This window comes from Limanda limanda, chromosome 9 (assembly GCF_963576545.1).
Source record: "Limanda limanda chromosome 9, fLimLim1.1, whole genome shotgun sequence".
Lineage (NCBI taxonomy): Eukaryota > Metazoa > Chordata > Actinopteri > Pleuronectiformes > Pleuronectidae > Limanda > Limanda limanda.
The window spans coordinates 15,753,404-15,771,539 of NC_083644.1; the positions used below are offsets into that span (position 1 = coordinate 15,753,404).

The following is an 18,136-nucleotide window of genomic DNA, read 5'->3' on the forward strand; positions in this document are numbered from 1 at the left end:
ACCAGCTTCAACATGAGAGTTGCGCCTGTTTATGCAACACTGAAGAGGATTGATTTGTATCATAGGATAAGAGTATTTTTAATTTCACGACATTGTCATTTCAGTGGAACTTTGAAAGTGGGGATTTCACCTCCTGTTAAACTGAGGGTTAATGATACTTTACCTGAAGGAAACACTGATAGTCTGTCAGAGTCCTATTCATCACCAGCACCCTCCTCTCCCTCGGCAGCCTCGCGGCCGTGACGCCCTACGGTGACGCCGGCCGGCAGACACCATATCCGACTCCTCCCCCCGGTCGTAGCCTGTTGTAAAGATGGCGTCCATCATGGAGGGGCCGCTTAGCAAGTGGACTAACGTCATGAAAGGCTGGCAGTACCGCTGGTTCGTGCTGGACTACAACGCCGGCTTGCTGTCCTACTACACGGTACGTGGCTCCCCGGGGTGTGTGCCCGCCGAAGAGGTCCTCTCCCCGGGCAGCAGGCGGTGGAACGTGCCGCTGCCCGTCCGGAGCGGGGCCTTGTGTTTGTCAGGAGTCTCAGCTGGCTCGCAGAGGAGGGTCTCCCCTATGACAGACCCCACGCTCGACCAATAGCTTCACTCCCCTCACAACAATCGTCCAATCAACGCTCGCCGTCTTCGCCCTACTTCCGCGTAATGCAGCTAGCACCACGAAGCTAAAAGCAGAGATAAGCTAACGCGTCCACACGTCGCTGTGAATGTTCCTCCGCGTTCAGGTGAAACGGGTTTTTATTCTTAATGTCGGCCAGGCCCCACTCGTCCCCGGGGAGTTGGTGACAAGCGGACACTAAGCTGGAGTGTTAGCCGAGGAGCTAACGAGACACCGCAGCAGGAAGCCCGGGTTAGCTCGGTGTTTGGCTCACTGCGGACAACAAGCTGTCACTGACACCAGAAGTAAACAAAGAAGCTGAATTACCGAGTCGTCAGGACATTTACTCATCGTTAGTTTACATGTGATGTGATCAGGAGCTGCTCATTGACTCCATTGTCTCAAACTGTCAATAAATGCTCCAGGTAGAAGCCTGAGCCCTGACTGGAGTAACACCCGGTGTGAATGTCAGATGAGAGGATAACTGTGGCTCAACACTCACAGGGATGTGTCCATTGTCAAGGAGAAGCGGAATCTGTCAACAGTTTGATACAGTCACAGATTTAGAGCTGAAACTACAAGTTGTTAAAAGTATTGACAGAAAATGACCAACTATATTTTGTATTTGAGCAAGTGTTGGAATCATTTTCTGTTTGCAGCTTGATATCGCCCATTTAATTCTATTTTATATCTATTTTTCCACCTCATTCTGAATATCTGCTGCTGTAAAAAGTGAATATACTCCCAACATGGGATAAATACCTTATCTTATCTTATTTTAAGAGAGCTCATAATAACTAAACTAAACACAACTGAGAGGGGCGAGTTTGAGTTTTAAATAAAGCAAATTTGAAAGCATATTCCGTTGTAGATATCGTGAATGGAAACAAAAACAATCTTCTTCCATAACCTTTTATTTTACAATTATATCTTTTTTAAACTGCTACTTTCAAATACAAGCTCAAGTCAAGAAGGACGAGTATTCTGTCTTAACTTTTAACTGTTCCAACTAAAAATGGGATACCTTAAAGAATATAGTTGATCAAATGGAGACTATATGAACGGTGGATTATTTGCAGTGAGCCTTGTACATAACATGGAGCTGGTCTTAGCGAAAACAGCTTCTTCCCACAGATATGCTCAGTATCTTTGTGACCGTTTTCTAATGCAGACATGTTGACTTGTCACAGTAGAAAACCACGATGACTCTGTTCCTCTCAAGTTTCCTGCTGAGGCAGTGCAAGTGACGTTGAGACACAACACCAGCACTTTCAGACCGAAGCAGCTCAATGGAAACTACTGTGCTAATTTTCTATGACATGTCAAAACATCTTCAGCCAAAAATGCCTGTTCAAACAATGTCCTGTGTGCACCATCGATTATAAGTTAATAATGTATACTGACCATTAATCCCTTATCTGCTCTGTTGTGTGTTTGCAGTCAAAGGACAAGATGATGCGAGGATCCAGAAGAGGCTGTGTGCGACTCAGGGTAAGATTCTCAGGCTCAAGGCCGCCCTGACCCTTGACTTTGATTCATGAGATGAATACTCTGCATGCTGGGCTTTGTTGCTTTTTCCGCTTTGCTAGATATTAAGAAGAGCTCCCATGTTCCAGACAAGCCTAGTCCTGCGTGTGGTTTCAACACCCCCCATGTATGACCTTATGTCGAGATTGGCTTTCTCATTGAAACTCTTATGAATTAAAAACACTGTGGTGCAACCTCCAGTATATTTGCTGGAAGACAAACTTTCCACCTGTCTTATTTGAACAGTTGAACAGTTTCCTGCAGCTCCATTGCTTCACTGGTTTAGGATTACCAGTGCAGTTGTCTTTGCAATATGTTTTCAGTACTGAGTAATGTCCACTAGGGGGCAGCAGTCGTCCTACGAGTCAGATCAGATTCCTAATGCAGGTTAGTTAGAAGAGCCACCAAGGGCTGGATCTAAAGTGAAGGAGCAGTGGAAGACACGTGTGGCTTGACCTCTTTTCTTACACAATCCCACAAATAACTCTAATTGAGACAGCAAGGCCAACTCCTGTGTTTCTGATGTACACTAAAGAGAGTTGGGTGTGAATTAGAAAAATGAATATGAGACAAAGGTTTAGAGCAGCAAATCCTCTGCATTATTCAGGCAAGAGGTGGAGCAGCCGGGTGCAGCAGACAGAGGTAGGAAGTGATCTATTAACTCCACTGCGTAGATCACGTCATTTTCTTGAAAACACACAGGCGTCGGCTCTTATCACCACAAACTCTGTAGACACCTTCGTAGGTGTCCTCTGCGTGTATGACACAGAGATATTTGTTTTCTTTTTGTTTCTCCAGATAAAATACGGAGTAGCTGGGGAGTTCAGTGCATGTCTGAGGGCAGCTTCAGTGTGTTCTTCTTCCTTCTGCTTCGAACACTGTAGAGCCTCTCATGTTCCTCTCTACTTTTTCAGCCTGTAGATGTCACTCAGCAGTGAATATGTAATTTAACAGTAGAGTGGAAGGGAAAAGGGTTGTAGACATTTTGACTCAACTGTAGTTTCCTGTTAAGAGTATATTTGTACACCATATAATCTTTTTTTAAATGTGCGTGGTTGTTTGACATCATTGATGCAGCCCTTCTTATGAATATGTGAGTGCCTCTATTCAAGATCCCTCAATGACCACAATTAGACAGGATACATGGATGTGTTAATCCATGAAAAGAGTCTTAACACAACCAGCCTCTTCCTGTTTACATGCATGTAATTGGCATCTTAACACAAACACACTAAGATGTTATATGTGCTCATGGTGTATGACATGAGTTTCTCATGAGTTTTAACAGAAGCAGAGGTGAAAGCCACATGTTCTACCATCAAACCTGTTTCAGGACAAAATGCATTGTTGTTCTCCACCTGTTCTCACTGCAGAGAGGAAGTAGCTACTGAAACCACCTGAATAGAGGATCCATCGTTAACAGTCAGAGGTCAGAGGTTTCATTAAGGGATGGATTATTGTGATACATAAGACTGCATTCCAGTAAAGTGATGAGATGCATCATGGAAAATTAAGAATAATAAAATGGTAAACTTATAAACCTTTTGCCAATTTAAAGGATTGTCATTGTCATGGTCTGTTTTTCGAGAGGAGACTTGTAGTAAACCCTGTTACATGTGTCAAATATCGTGCCAAACACTCTGATAGTCAGTTTCAGTTTCCAACAAGTAGTTTCCCCACAGGTTCTGTGGCCCTGCTTAACCAGGCATGCGTGGTCTTGTTAGAAATAACAGTGAAGCCATAACCTCTAATGTAATGTCATGCTGTTTGTCCTTGGATTCATTTCGAAATGCCACAAGGTAACTGAGGTTTTTCACCGAGTCAAATGAGTTATCTCCTGTCCCTTCTCACATGTCTAAGTTCTGTCATCAATCATTACATGACAGTAGTTTTTTGTTGATTGCTGTCAGGAAATGATGACCTTTCATGTAATTTATGAGGCCATTCTTTGTAGTCAGTGAAAATAAATATCTTGGAGGTCCTTTTAGGCAGAGTAAGGAAAACAGTTGGACGTATTAGTAGTTTAAACACTGAAAGGCATCAAGATGGTACGGTTTTCCATCAGAACAACAATATCTTTTTTATAAAATACACTGTACCTGCAGTGCCATATACTCTATACCTTGTTGAAACAGAGTTTAAAAAATTAGACCTTCTCCAGTTTTCTCAGGTGCCTCTAGTAGCCTGTGTCTAAGAATTCAGAATATATTTTCGAAAAAAAATCCAAGGACGTGAGGTTTGTTCTCACTCCTGAGTGCCTTGTCTTAGTGCCTCTCTCACCTTGCAAACAATGTGTCACACCAGCTAACAATAGCTCAGAAAGGGAATCCAGTAAATTGAACCCGACCAATTTATTTGCCTTTCACAATTCTTTATGAGGTTAGTGTTTTGGGTCTCATCTCCCACATTCATTATAATTTGGTTACTCATTAATTTTCCTTCTCTTAACTTTAAACTAGCTTGTCTCTAATAGAATGGGCTCTCTTGTAAGATAAGTTATAACACACTAGTTAATTTCTGAGGTTATGATGTGTTATTAATTAGTTGAGCCTCTACAACAACACATCACAAGATGCCAACATCAGAGCTCTTGTTGGCTTGAGGTAACTGTCTATTCTTGTGGACTTTCTTTAGAACAGCAGAGACCACATCCAGCTTGTTATGATCGTGTCAGAAATCTATTCTCAGGGGTCACCAACCCGGTGCCCGCGGGCACCTGGTCGCCCGCAGGGACCCCGCGAGTCGCCCGCAAGGCATGCTCTAAATTTAAAAAAAAAAATTGAAACTTAAAAAATAGTCAAACCGCCATCTCACTCTATGCCAGTGATTCTCAAACAGCTAGGGCGCGCGACCGGGAGGGGGACGTGTGTGTGTGTGTGTGTGTGTGTGTCCAGACAGCACATTCTCAAACTGTGTGGGGCGCGCGACCGTTAGGAGGAAATGTGAGGCGCAACTAATATTATAGCCGAACTAATGTTCTGACGTCTGCATCTCTTTAACGGCGGAGCAGTAAACAAATCGCTCTTTCGCCGTAGCCAGTGGTCAGCAGCCCGCGGCTTCCGCCCCTCTGCAGCGGCTCCCTGTGCAGTGACGTGCGCGTCGCGCACACACTCAGGCCCCGGGGCTCCGCCCCGCCCCCACCCACTCACTCAGAGACACACACAGTGGAGAGCATCGTTCACGTGAAGCAGCCGGTCAGGGACAAACAGACAGTGTTCAAAAACCAAGTTGAAAAGAAAGTACGATGAAACCTGTCTTGCTCTTGGGTTCACAGTCAATGTGGTAGGACATGAGGAGAGACCAGTGTGTATTTTATGTCTGAAAACTCTATGAGACCAAACAAATTAAGAAGACACTAAGAAACATTACACCCTGTTACATGCATGTGTTCTTTTTGGTTGAGCTTTATCATCTTTGTGACAAAGTGATTTTAATTGAATTAATTTTTTCTCTATTTTTTAAAAAGTACAGACTGATGGAGGAATGTAGTGATAAATGTCACCAAGTTGAAAAGAAAGTAAGATGAAGCCTGTCTTGCTCTTGGGTTCACAGTGAATGAAGGAGGACATGAGGAGAGACTTGTATGGATTTTAGGTCTGAAAACTCTGGCAGCTGACAGTATGAGACCCAAAAATTGTAGAAGAGACTTAGAAACATTACACCGCAGTCATATGCATGTGTTATTTTTGGTTGAGCTTTATCATCTTGTAACAAAGTGCTTATAAGTGGTTATTTGGTTATTTTTTATCTACTTTTGAAAAAGAACAGACTGATGGAGGCATGTAGTGATAAATGTCACCAAAAGTACTTCAATTAAGTTGAATTTAAGCAAAGTTGAAACAGTTTAACAGAAATAAATGTTGCATGTATTAATATATCTGTTTCCTACAATCATTGTTGTGGAAATCATTGTTAATAATTATTCCGAGGAATAATTAACATTAACTTGATCAGACAGTCTCTTCACATATATTATTAATAATATTAAAAGGTGATCTGTGCAACTCTGTTATTCAGGACGTTTGTATCAAACAAGCAGTGGTGTATAAAGTACTTGAAAGCCATACTTGAGTAAAAGTACAGATATCTTACTTGAAAGTGACTCCGGTAAAAGTAAAAGTCACCTGTCAGAAAATGACTTGAGAAAAAGTCTTAGAGTTGCTCATATTAAATGTACTTAAGTATCAAAAGTATCTGGTGTTGAAATGTACTTAAGAATCAAAAGTAAAAGTACAAGTACCAAAATTAAAAATGCTAAGTGCTTTTTATAGTAGGCCTTGTTCAGTTCAGGATTTATTTCAACTGACTGAAAAATTATAACAACACTATATATATATTTGTATAATTTTACAAATTTTGAACCCGAGATGCTGAGGTTAAAAAAGTATTGGACAAGTGCATCTGAACTTCTAGAGACAACAAAGAATCAACACAACAGAGTAAACAAGTGCCTCTTTATTCTACCTAAGAACACTAGACCTGCCACTAATAGACCAAATGAACCTTTTGTGTCTATTAGCTGTATTGTGTAACTGCCTGGATGTTTACCTGCCTGTAATCCTGCCCGCCAGCTTGTCCACACATCTACATGTAAGCCTGTTTATTTATCATTAGACTATCTTCATTGAATGGGCCTGTGTTTGTGTTTGTATTTGTTTGAAGCAGGGTGACAATACACCTGTAGGGTATCTTGCCTGTAGGACGACAAAGTGAAGACACAACCCTGCTTGAAGTTGTTCCAATATTTTCTTTAAGAAAAGTTAACCACTTGCTGCTTCGAGCTATGTATTTATGTGCAGATGTTGACACGAAGCAGGAAAGGGAAAACGAATGTGAATCGAAAAAGGAATACCTTCAAAAAATTATGTAAAGTCACCTAATAAAAGCCTTCAAAAAGCAAATTCATTTGCCTGAATAATAATCCTTACAATTTGAATAGGGCCTCACGTCTGTCAGTGCCTGTCAGTGCTTGTCAGTGCTCTGGCCCTAATAATAAAGACTGAACCGAGCTCCTGCAGGAGCAAGAGAGCGAGAGAGAGGTGCACCGTGCGTAAAGCTGCACGTTCCGCCAACCTCCGCTGCTCAAGTAACGAGCCAGTTTTGAGAATGTAAGAAGTAGAAAGTACAGATATTTGTGCTCAAATGTAGTTAAAAGTCGTCAGGAAAATAAATACTCAAGTAAAGTACAGATATGTGAAAAATCTACTTAAGTACAGTAACGAAGTATTTCTACTTTGTTACTTCCCACCACTGGAAACAAGTAGCCCTTCGTACTACTCAGTACCTTTGAAGTAGCTCTCAGTCTAAAAAAGGTTGGTGACCCCTGCTCTAAACCAATAAGATGTGACTCCACTGTGGTGAATATAATTGTATAATTATTCATTGGTTTGTTTTTATAAGGAAGCTCTTGAGTCACACGCCCTGTTTCTGTTGCTAAGAGCTAATGCCCCAGCTAGCCAGCAGGCCATGGATGCAGTTGGCTGCTCGCTGCTCGTCCCCTGTGTCTGTTCCTCTCCACCCTTCCCTGCCTTTCTCCTCCTTCACTCTCCCATATCCCACCTCCACCTCCCCTCCCTCCTCTGCCATACTCCAAAAGGTTCACGTGCGTGTGTGTAAAAGGAAACAGAGAAATATATGAGGCAAAAAGAGATGGAGCTTTTAAAGGGGAGAGTGAGGTGCTGAGATGCATAATGGGTATTTCACAAACGAGACTCGATCAGGGGGCTGCAGGAACATATGAAGGGTATGAGGAAAGAAGTGGAAAGTAGAGAGTGACGTGTCCCACTGTCTCTCTCTCTCTCTCTCTCTCCCTCTCTCTCTCTCTCTTCCTATTTGCCCAGGGAGCTGTGATCGGCATCGATGACGAGGACGACAGCACATTCACCATCACTGTGGACCAGAAGACTTTCCATTTCCAAGGTGAGCTGTCCCGCTTTTAATTTTCTCTTCTCTTTTTTGCCTCTCCCCTCTCTCTACTCTTCTCTTTCCATCACTGCCGTTCTCTCTCTGTGATCTCAGCCCGTCCATCCCTGCTGTCCATTTGCTCTCTCACTTTCTCTCTCTCTCTCTCCTGCCTCTTTCCCTCCCCGCCTTTTAAAGACTTGGATTGGTCTGCTCGAATGCCAGGAAACACATGCACACAGGCTTCCACACAATGTCAAAGTATGCCACGCGCATTCAGGTCTTTTCTCCTCTCCGGTGGAACCTCTCCAAGCGCCATGAAATTGGACTGATGCGTATTTTCGTTAGATAAACAAGATCCGCTCATCTGCAAGCTAGACAGATTCCCCTGGAACACAACAAGCAAGTAAGGCTTTTTCCCCCCTTCGCTTGACTCTGGCTGAGGAGGAAGATTGCTGCTTGGGTGCAGCTGAGCCTCAGGGAGTAATAAGGGAATACTGCTGAGCTGGAAGCTGAGCTCAGGTCTCCTCTTGTTGCTGCCGCTGTTCGCCCTTCGGTGCGCTGCTGCCACCGCTCCCTCTAACAACCAGTCGCTCCATAGGGACAGGATTGACTCCCAGCTACAGGATCTGCGCCCCCCCCCTCCTCCCATGCTGCCGACCCTTCCCTTCTTTTTGTCAGGGAGCTGTCCAGTCCAGTGCCCCACACACATCCTTTTTTTGCTCTATCACGCCACCAGGTCTTTAACAAACCTCATCCACCTATCCTCCATCTCTGTCCTCCCATCTGCCTATTTGTATCCGTCTTGACATCACCAAACCCTCTCACACATCACCACCAGCACCCTTCACCTTCTTCTTGAGGGTCACCAACCACAGTCCATGGGCCCCCCTCCCCTCACACTTCCTCCATGCCCTCTCCCATGTCTGTGTTCCGAAGCTGTATGCTGTGGTTCCACAAACGCAAGGGTAAGGAGAAAACCATGCACGACGCATGGTCCGCATGCATGCCAGTGCAGAGCGAAAGGATTGAGAGCAGGCGTTTTGTTTGTTTGTCTTCTGGGATGTACAGTCAGGGTGGCACAGAATGCTTCGTAACATTCGGCTGAATTGGTTTGTGATGGAGGTTCCATGACAGCTCGGACAGTTAAGTAGCCTTCAGGCAGCCGGGAAGTATTATGGAGAGACGAGTCTGATCAGTTTCCCATATTAGTCATATGTTTGTACAGACTGTGTATCATTTGAGAAAAGGATATGTGCTCTGACAGTTTGTTCTGCTTTACACGTGCTTTAGCTAAAGAATGATGTAATGTCTTTTTTTTCCCTCAGGAAGGTCGTAGTTTGTACCTGTATTTTGCTGATCTTGCGCTGGTTGAATGTTATCTATATTAGCTGAGTCTGAGAGACTTCTACGTGAGTGAGGGAGCAGGATAACATCAGCAGTGTATGCTAATGCTATTCTGATCAGAGTCCGAATTTGAAAGCATTATTTAAATCTGTCAAAGAGGGAATTAATTTCTGGCAGGCTGTTTCCTAACGAGGCAACACAGACACCAAAGACAATACAGCACATGTTCAAACTTTTAGCCAATAAAATTAGAAAACGCATCATTTTTTTTACCCAAAGACACATAATTGCTAAGTGCTGTTTTGTATCAGTTAAAGCAGCATATCCAGACACATCTGCTCTTCAGATATCCCCTAAGGACAAACAGGCAACACATTATCACTAACTGTATGCGGAACATGAGATTCTGGATACATCAGCAGAATGCTTAGACATCAAGAGATGCACAGGATGTTGGGCAGGAGGACATTTCTCTGTTGTTGTAAAATGATCCTGATCTAAGCATGTTATGCAGTCAGTGTCCCATCCACGGCAACGTCTGAATGTGTCTGTTTACACACGCACAAAAGTCATGGTAAAACAGGCCAGCGAGTGCATGAATTTGAACTGCAATTTTCTCATCCTTCCATAACTCCCATCTGACAATGCAACTGTGTTTGCCTGCTGGTCAGAAGTTTGGTTAGGTTGTGCTTGAGTACACTTCTCACGAGTTACTGTAGTGAATAGTTTTCTGTCTTTCTTTCATTCCTCATTCTTCAGACTTCAGTCTATTTAAGCTCATTGATGTAATTCTTGGCAGTTTGACGGATTTTCTTCCTGGTTTATGTCTGCAGTAAAGACGTTGGAAGACGTTAAGTCATGTCAAGTCTTTGTGAATTTATCTCCTGTCACAGCAGAATATGTCGGAGCAGCCTTCAGAAACTGCTGCTGATTAACTAAAGACTTACTATAAACAGACTTGCGAGCCCAGCAACATAGCCGCTAAAAAATAACCCATAATGAAACAATGACCACACTTAGACTGGTACTCTCCATTCAGAAAAAAAAGAATCAGTTGTAGTGAAAGAACAGTTGTCTGATAGTCTAGTCCCACATATATATGTATTTTTTTTTATATATTAGGGTCAAAAGCTATCCTTCCTCTCCAAAACAATGAAAACTTGCAGCATAGTACTGTGCCTACTATGGAATAAAAAACTCTTCGCTGCTGTGGGCTGGGGCATGTTCACGATTTGGATTGTGGGACTGGCTGAGCATCACTACCAAGACTAAGAGGGGTTAAAGAAGAAAGGCACAGTGAATGAACTGATAATTTGCCAGTGTTTTAAGTTTTAGGGACCAAAACATCTGCTGATACACATAATTATCAAAGTGTGCTTGTGTAATGGTATAAAAAAAGATCTTCTTGACGGGACATGTTGATGTGTAGTTCTGAGTCGACTGCCCACTCGGCTCGCCTGGAGTGCAGCTCTGTGCTGTCTTTCTATTTAGAGAAGCATTCATTATTTATCAGACCCTCTTCCCCCGGCAGTGCATCAGAGTTGCTTGAGAGCCCTCTCACTCACCCCTCTTATCTACAGTAGCTATCAATCTCTTGTCTTCTCCTTCTTTGTCAGTCTGCCCAGTCCAGGATCAAAGACCCCCCCCATGCTTTCTCCCAAGTCTCCTCGCTCCAGGGTCCTTCCTTCCCTCTAAATAACTGTGTACTACTAGGTGCTGTAATCCGCACCTGTATATTTATAAAAACGTTGTCAGGTGCAGATCCCACATCCAAAGTTTTAAGATGTGTTCATTTTCATTTTTTTGCCACAAAGTTGGAGATAAAACAGAGTTTGAATGGAAAAAGGTTTTAACAGATACTTACTTTTTCCACCAATGTATCATGACTTCATTGACCCCAGATTATATTCATATTAAAATGTACGTTTCAGTGCATTTGGCTAACAACAAGGTCACAGTATTGACAGGTAGCTGTTAAGAGCATCAGACCTTCGGACCTCCCACCGGACCATGTATTGCAATATTTTATCAGCTTCTCTGACGATGGCAGGAACAAGAACAAGAGGGAAGGAATGAATAATTGACAGAGAAGCCTTTTGGAGAAGGTAGGAGCATCACTATGGGGAGAGGCTGAGTGTCGTAAAGGGAAAACTCAGAGATGGATACCTCGAGGAAAACACCACTGGTGCTATTAGGTTTATTTGTAACTTTATCTGGACACAGCATTTGTCTGTATGTGGTAACTGTACTGTTGGGATCTCTTTTTTGTTTACTTGAATATTATAATAGGTTCTGCAGTCTAGGGGACTATAACTACTTAATTAACTTATTTATTTATTTATTCTTAGTTCCCTTAATCAAGCTGACATCCAATACAATCTGCCAGATGTCAGGCATTCATAGTCGACGGAGTATCAGCAAACTGGACCGACACTGAAATGACATGTGGATATAAGCTGAAGACAGCAATATGTTGGCAGTATAGTTGTATATATGGCATTAAAAACACTGGCATTTCATACTCTGTATCTTAAACATGCATCACTGTATCAATTGCTAAGTTAGCCACAGCTTTGGATTGCACAATATCCTTTGCCAGATAGAACATGAAGGCATCAGTCACCTTGTATCATAATTTGCTAGATTTATTGGATTTTTCTACTGCTCTAATGCATCAGTCGGTGATACCTGTTCATTTTTCAGGGACTTGTGAGATACAGATGAGTTGTCCTGAGCTGAGTTAAACGCTTGTTTCTTCAGATGCTTCCCTTTAAAAGTGGATGAATAGATTTCCCCACTGTTGCCTAACAAGGTATACAGAAAAGATTGTTCTGAGAAATGTCAGACAAAATGTGCAAAATGAAACCTGAACCAATGTAGAACACTTTTTTGGCAGCAGTTCCTCATCGTCTCATCCATTGTTTTTCAAAAGCGTCACACACTATGGAAAACACAGAAAAAGTCAAAGTATCCCAGTTATGAACGCAGCCATCCTGCACCGATGACATTGAAGTCAGAGTCTGTGGCCATAGCGATCGAGGGATTGAGCCACTGTATTGTGGTCTCACCAATACACACGCTCGACCAATCCTGAGTCGTCCCAGCTGTTAATCATGAAGTTTCACCCAGTTTTTATAGCATCAATTAAGTTAAAACCAAGCTACATCAGTGTGATAAGAACTACCTAAATGACTAAAACCTAGGAAAATGTATTTGACTTCTACTTTGACTTTTTTGCTTGGTCCATGTCCGATCCAACAACATGGAGGAGGCAGGGTTTATGACCTTTACTGCTGCCAGCCACTAAGGGGCATCAAGGCGCATAGAAATACAGCATAGCTATCTAAGAGGCTATCATTCTGTTGGTTTGTTAATGTAGCCTGAATATAATTGTCATTAAATGTCCCGCCCGTAGGTAGGACACTTAAAAGTTGGCAGGTGAGACTGTTGCTCTCTGACAGGGTTGAAACAGCGTCATTTGTTGTTAACGTCAGCTTTGTGCAGTAGTAAAGGAAATCGTTTTTACTTAGTGACTTTTGGACTTTTTTTTGTTCCTCCTTCCCATTAAATTTCATAATAGCTGCTAAACAGCATGTAACAACCCTTTAACCCCTTTTCACAATAAAGGACTAATCTCCATTTCTTATCTGTCCACAAAGAAAATGATTGAAAGACAGAGTATTCTAGATACAAGCAACATTCCCTATTGCTCCAGGGTCTTTTATATATGTCTATCATTGGATAGCAGGACTACTGTTATACATCCCCCTCCCATTCAAGACAAGCCCTTCTACTAGTGCAAGTATCTCCTCTTCACTCCCCCCTTCAGGCGCCACATTATTGATGCCAAATCAAGGGTAGGTGGTCCGATCCTCTTTTTTCCCCCACATATTTTCTATATGTTGCCCTAGAAGAAGTAGTATGTGTTTTTTTAATAAGGGCTGTCTGAAAATCCAGGAAGGGATGGGTCAAATACACTAATACAGAATTAAAGAAATACATGTATGTATGAGGGTAATGTTCCAGGTTGATGTACTGATTGTTTGAATGTTAAGATGCAGTTTCACAGTTGAGGTTCTTGTCAGATGACGGCCACAGACACTCTGTCCTCCCATGTGACCTGCCCACTGACTCACACCTACCCGTGATAGTAAACTGTGTGGTGTATTTGAGCCACAGACGAGGACAAATATCTGTTCATACAGTTAAAGTCTTTGTGTTAAGTTGAATGGCCCTGCAACCACTACCTCTCTTCCGTCATGAACCGAGCTAAACAACATTAGCCACAGTAATATGTTCCTGTGGAGAGTCTGGCTGAGGGGGAACGTGAGAGGGCAGTGAGGCGCTGTCTGAGTGGATTGGCCTGAGCCTCGGCCGCCTTTTAATGTCTTTAAAAGCTTTTCTGCCGTGGCACTGCTCAGCCTCTCTGCTAGCACAGCCATTCATCTGCTGCACACTCTTGTTTCCAGCTCAATGAAAAATGACTCCTTCACAGGATATAGTTTGGCAGGTGATACAGGGGCATATATCTTATTAAGTTCTTCTTTCACAGCTTTTAGAGCTATAGTTTTGTGTCTGTGGTGGCCTCCCTCTTCATGCACAGTAAAGCAGATGTAAAGCCACTTGTCATGTGAACTGAAAACCTTTTAATGCTTGAAAATATTGTGTGAGCCCACTTCTATGTTTTCCATGTCATGGCACCGGACAAAATATTGTGTCCATTTTCGCCATTAACACAATTGTGTGCTGGACATGCTGGGGCCTATAATGAGTCACTGTTTAATGTCACTGGCAGTGTGTTTGTTCTCTGTCTTTGCTTTGAGGCTGCAGACTCGCCCTGCTCAATTTCATTAAGTTTAAAATCATACGCTTTCCAAAGGTTGACATTTTTCCATCCATACACATTCTTTCCGCTTAATGTATTTTCCATGCAGCAGCTTATTGGAGGGAGGGCTTGAATATATGTCATGCATTCACCTTCTATGCTGTCACAGACTTTTCCCCAAAAAAATTGCTCTAGAGTTTTGTCTCTTTGGTACTTTGTTCACTTACCAAAAATTGGAGTGCTTGTTAAGTTTGTGTAATAAATCAAATACTACCTGTAATAAATGACTTAAAAGTATGGTTAGTTGCTGCCTTCTCTTTTTCTGAATTAATTGTATAATTTAATCTATCAAATTTACTTCTCCTCGCCTTGTGACTTCCTGACTAGATTATTATCAGACTGCCAAAACAAGTCTCTAAAGATTTTGTTGTTGATTCAAAATGCTGCAGCAAGATCACTGACAGGATGTAGGAAAGAAGACATGTTAGTCTCCTGCCATTTAGAGTCTAGAATTGAATTTAAAATCCTCCTCACATCCTAAATCATATATGGTTCTACACCATCATATCTTAAAGAGCTCATATCCCACTCGAACACTGTGCTGCCCAATTGCAGGTTTCCATGTGGTTCTAGTTTCTCCTTCCTGTTTGTGTCCAGGTTGGCAGACACTCTCTCTACCTCAGGCTTAGTACTTTCCTTTTTGATAAGGACCTTAGTTATAGTTGTCTGAGGCTTGACCTGAACCTTCCTCTTGCTATAGGCTTTATATGCTGGACTTCCCATGATGCACTCCTTCCGTTACTCCATCTTTACTCATTCATATCCTATTAATGTATGTTAGTAAGTAAACTTGTTCTCACTCTCTCTCATAGTTTTGTGCTTTCTCTGTCTTAATTTGTGATTTCAAACCATCCACCACCCCCATGATCTTGCTCAACACCTGCTTCTGCTATTATTAATGTTATTTGTTATCTTGTTATTAGTTTCAATAATATTATTTTGCTATAGTCTTATTAATCTCAGGAGTATTTATATCATTCTATTCATTACTTATGGGTTATTCTTCATGTTTATGTTTGTGAAAGTTGCATTGTGCTAATTTAATTGATCTAGAATTGTTCATGGACACAAGCCCAGTTAAATAATTGACACCTTGCAGCATTAAGAAACTTTATTCATAAATTTAAAGGAATACATTTACATTCAACATTTTGGACATCTCACTTATTTGCTGTCTGGCTGAGTGTTGCATGAGAAGATTGATAATTCACTGTATCATAAATATTAAGCCACAACTAGGAGAAGACATAATAGTCAAAGACATAAGGGTGATGTCAGTCTCGTTACCTAACCCTCAGCAAAAAATGAGCAATTAACAGGTATCCCAAAATATCAAAGTCCTTTAAAGTTACATTTTTCCACATAAATATTATGGTTATTTTGTTGTGTGTGTGAAACTATAAATACAATCATTTATGATCCATCCCTATTGAGCAGAATTCTAGTTTTTTTTGATAAAAAGCCAACAATCTCATAGAAGAATGCACTGTTTCCATGTCTGTGTGACCAGTGCTAATGTCATTTCACTGTTGTAACGTGGTGTCATTGGCGTGTAGAACATATGTAAAGGCTGCAGGTGGTGTCTGTGTGAAAACTAATTAATTTGGTTTGTCTCTGCCCTTAGCTCGAGATGCAGATGAGCGGGAGAAGTGGATCCACGCCTTAGAGGGAACTATCCTTCGGCACACACACCAACTACGAGTACGTAGCTTTATTAGCATGTTTTTGTGTAAGTGTATATGTTTATGCATATGAGTCTGTTTGTCCAATCCATCCAGTGTATTTACAAGAAAAAGTCATATAGCTGTGGGGCGCGATCAGCAACCGTAGGTGTGGTTTCTATTTATCCTAAGCAAACATGTTCTTGTTTGAGTTACCAGAAGAGGATAGTGAAATAGATACTGTGAAGCCGGAGGACTGTGAAACTCTGAGGTGAAGGTAAATGTTACCTGGATATCAAAAGCTTTTAATTGAGGGATTTTTATTGAACCTCTGATTCCATTCATTTGAAAACCCTGTGAATCATTTACTGTGATCACAACTCTCATAGTGAAGCCCCAGGTTGCCTTACAGGATGCAGAGCTACCTGGACAAATGCATTTATGAACTACGCATGACATCATTTACTGATGTCATTGTGACCTCTTCAAGACATCACTTATCATTATATCATATGATGGGGAATGATTTTCTGACTAAGAGAGACTTGAGATTGTCTCTATTGTTTGCAGAGATATCTTGAAATTGTGTTTTTTGGAACGTATGTTTGTTTGGATCTCCTGCCGTGTTCTCACATCTCAAGTCTGATGAAGGAGTCATGATTTTTAGTTTATAAGAAAGATCATTTAGCTGCTGATTTGCTGGCGAAAGTTTTGTCCCACTGATGTCTGTCTATGTTTTTTCACTGTGGGATGTTTATTGAATGTGGGAGTATTGAGTGACTCGGTTAGTTCTCTTGTCTGCCCTCCAGCTGTTTCCATGTCCAACTTTTTTCCCTGCCTACCTTCTCAAAACCTGTCTTTTTTTGTTTTTCCTTATCATCATTACCTATTTGAAGTTCTTCCCACCCATCTCCTCCATTTCCCCCTCATGACCAGCCTTTTAGTTTGCTCTCCCTCCCACACTCCCTCCCTCTTTCCTTTTTCTGGTGTCCCTCCCTCTGTGGCAAATCCTTCTGATGTGCTACGTGTGCCTGCTTGCTCACACACACATTTCCTTCGTCAGACGACATGTGACCCAGCAGTGGCCAATCTGAGACCTGCTTGTTAGATCAACCAAACATCGTTCACTGCCACAGCCAATCGGTTTGGGCTGTTAGTGCTTGTCCCTCTGAGCAATTGCTGCTGCTTTGTGTGTTTTCTCCTCTGCCTGCATGAGAGGAAGTGTGCCTTTCCTGCCAGGGGAGGGTCCTGGATTAACACTGCTCTCTCTGCCTCATACCAAACACTCCTGCTGCCGAAGGATATATTGAAGCCAGACTGGCTGCCCTCCTAGCGCAGTCTGACGGCTGCTGTCCTTTACCTTGGCAGACTGCAGTGGGGGAACAAGAAGGAGGAGATTGTTTTCCCTTGCTCTGTGGGGGTAGGAAGAGAGAACGCTAACTTTTTACCAAAGCTGGTGGTTTTGTTGCCGTAGAGGGAGGAAAAAGAGAAGAAGCAAAGGCAGAGAAAGAGAGACAATCTTTTGTTAGGCTAAATGGCCCAGTGGGAGAGATGCACAAGGTTTTAACGCAGCATGTCCATTGGAGGGAGACACCCAGTAAGTATCACACAAACACCACTGCACCATAGCAGGGAGTTAAACGGCTGCACTGCGCTTCCTGCCGGGGCATCAGCATGTTAAAGTGGGTCACTGTGCATGGAAAGACAAATAGAAATGGAGGGGGGGGGGGGGGGGAGTGCAGGAGCAGTGTTGTTTGTTGAGTCTGGGGTGGTTGGGTGGGTGGGTTTGTTAGTGTTCACGTGGGAGGGGCCGCACACCGCTCTGAATTATTCCCGCTATGTCGCACACTCAACGCAAAGGGATCCACAGTGCGTCCAGCGGAAACGAGTGGGAGAGGAGACGTCTGGGAATATTTCAGGAACAGCGGAGCAGGGAAAAGTGTGACGTGGTGTCACGGTGGCTGTTTATAAAACCTGCCTCCGGTTTTGTGCTTCTAAACTTATCGGCTCCGTCTATACAAACTCTTCGCCTCCAGTAAGTGTGTTGACAAAACATGAGGCGCTTGGTAATTATGGGGACTCAGTTTAGTTTTTCTGTCCTGGTTTGTTTTCACCGTGTCAGCTTCAAATTCCTGCTTTAATTGTTTTTTTTACCATATGTTCAAGCCTATGCCAGCTGCATACATGAATATACAAGCATGTTTTGAT

The 18,136-nt window shown here is 42.5% G+C and overlaps 1 protein-coding gene across 5 annotated transcripts in view; it reads left to right on the forward strand.

Moving 5' to 3' along the window:
* The first annotated feature begins 310 nt into the window (after positions 1–310).
* The window catches only part of osbpl9 (oxysterol binding protein-like 9), a 34,696-nt gene continuing 16,870 nt past the window's right edge, over positions 311–18,136 (forward strand). For 2 of the 5 annotated variants that reach the window (XM_061077642.1, XM_061077643.1), the window contains exons 1-4: positions 314–424; positions 2,048–2,098; positions 7,975–8,053; positions 15,892–15,968. In XM_061077642.1, coding sequence (XP_060933625.1) covers positions 314–424; positions 2,048–2,098; positions 7,975–8,053; positions 15,892–15,968 — 318 coding nt within the window. Of the gene's footprint in view, positions 425–2,047; positions 2,099–7,974; positions 8,054–15,891; positions 15,969–17,112; positions 17,526–17,883; positions 17,964–18,136 lie in introns of those variants that run through there. The other 3 variants (XM_061077645.1, XM_061077644.1, XM_061077646.1) reach the window with 3 other exon arrangements.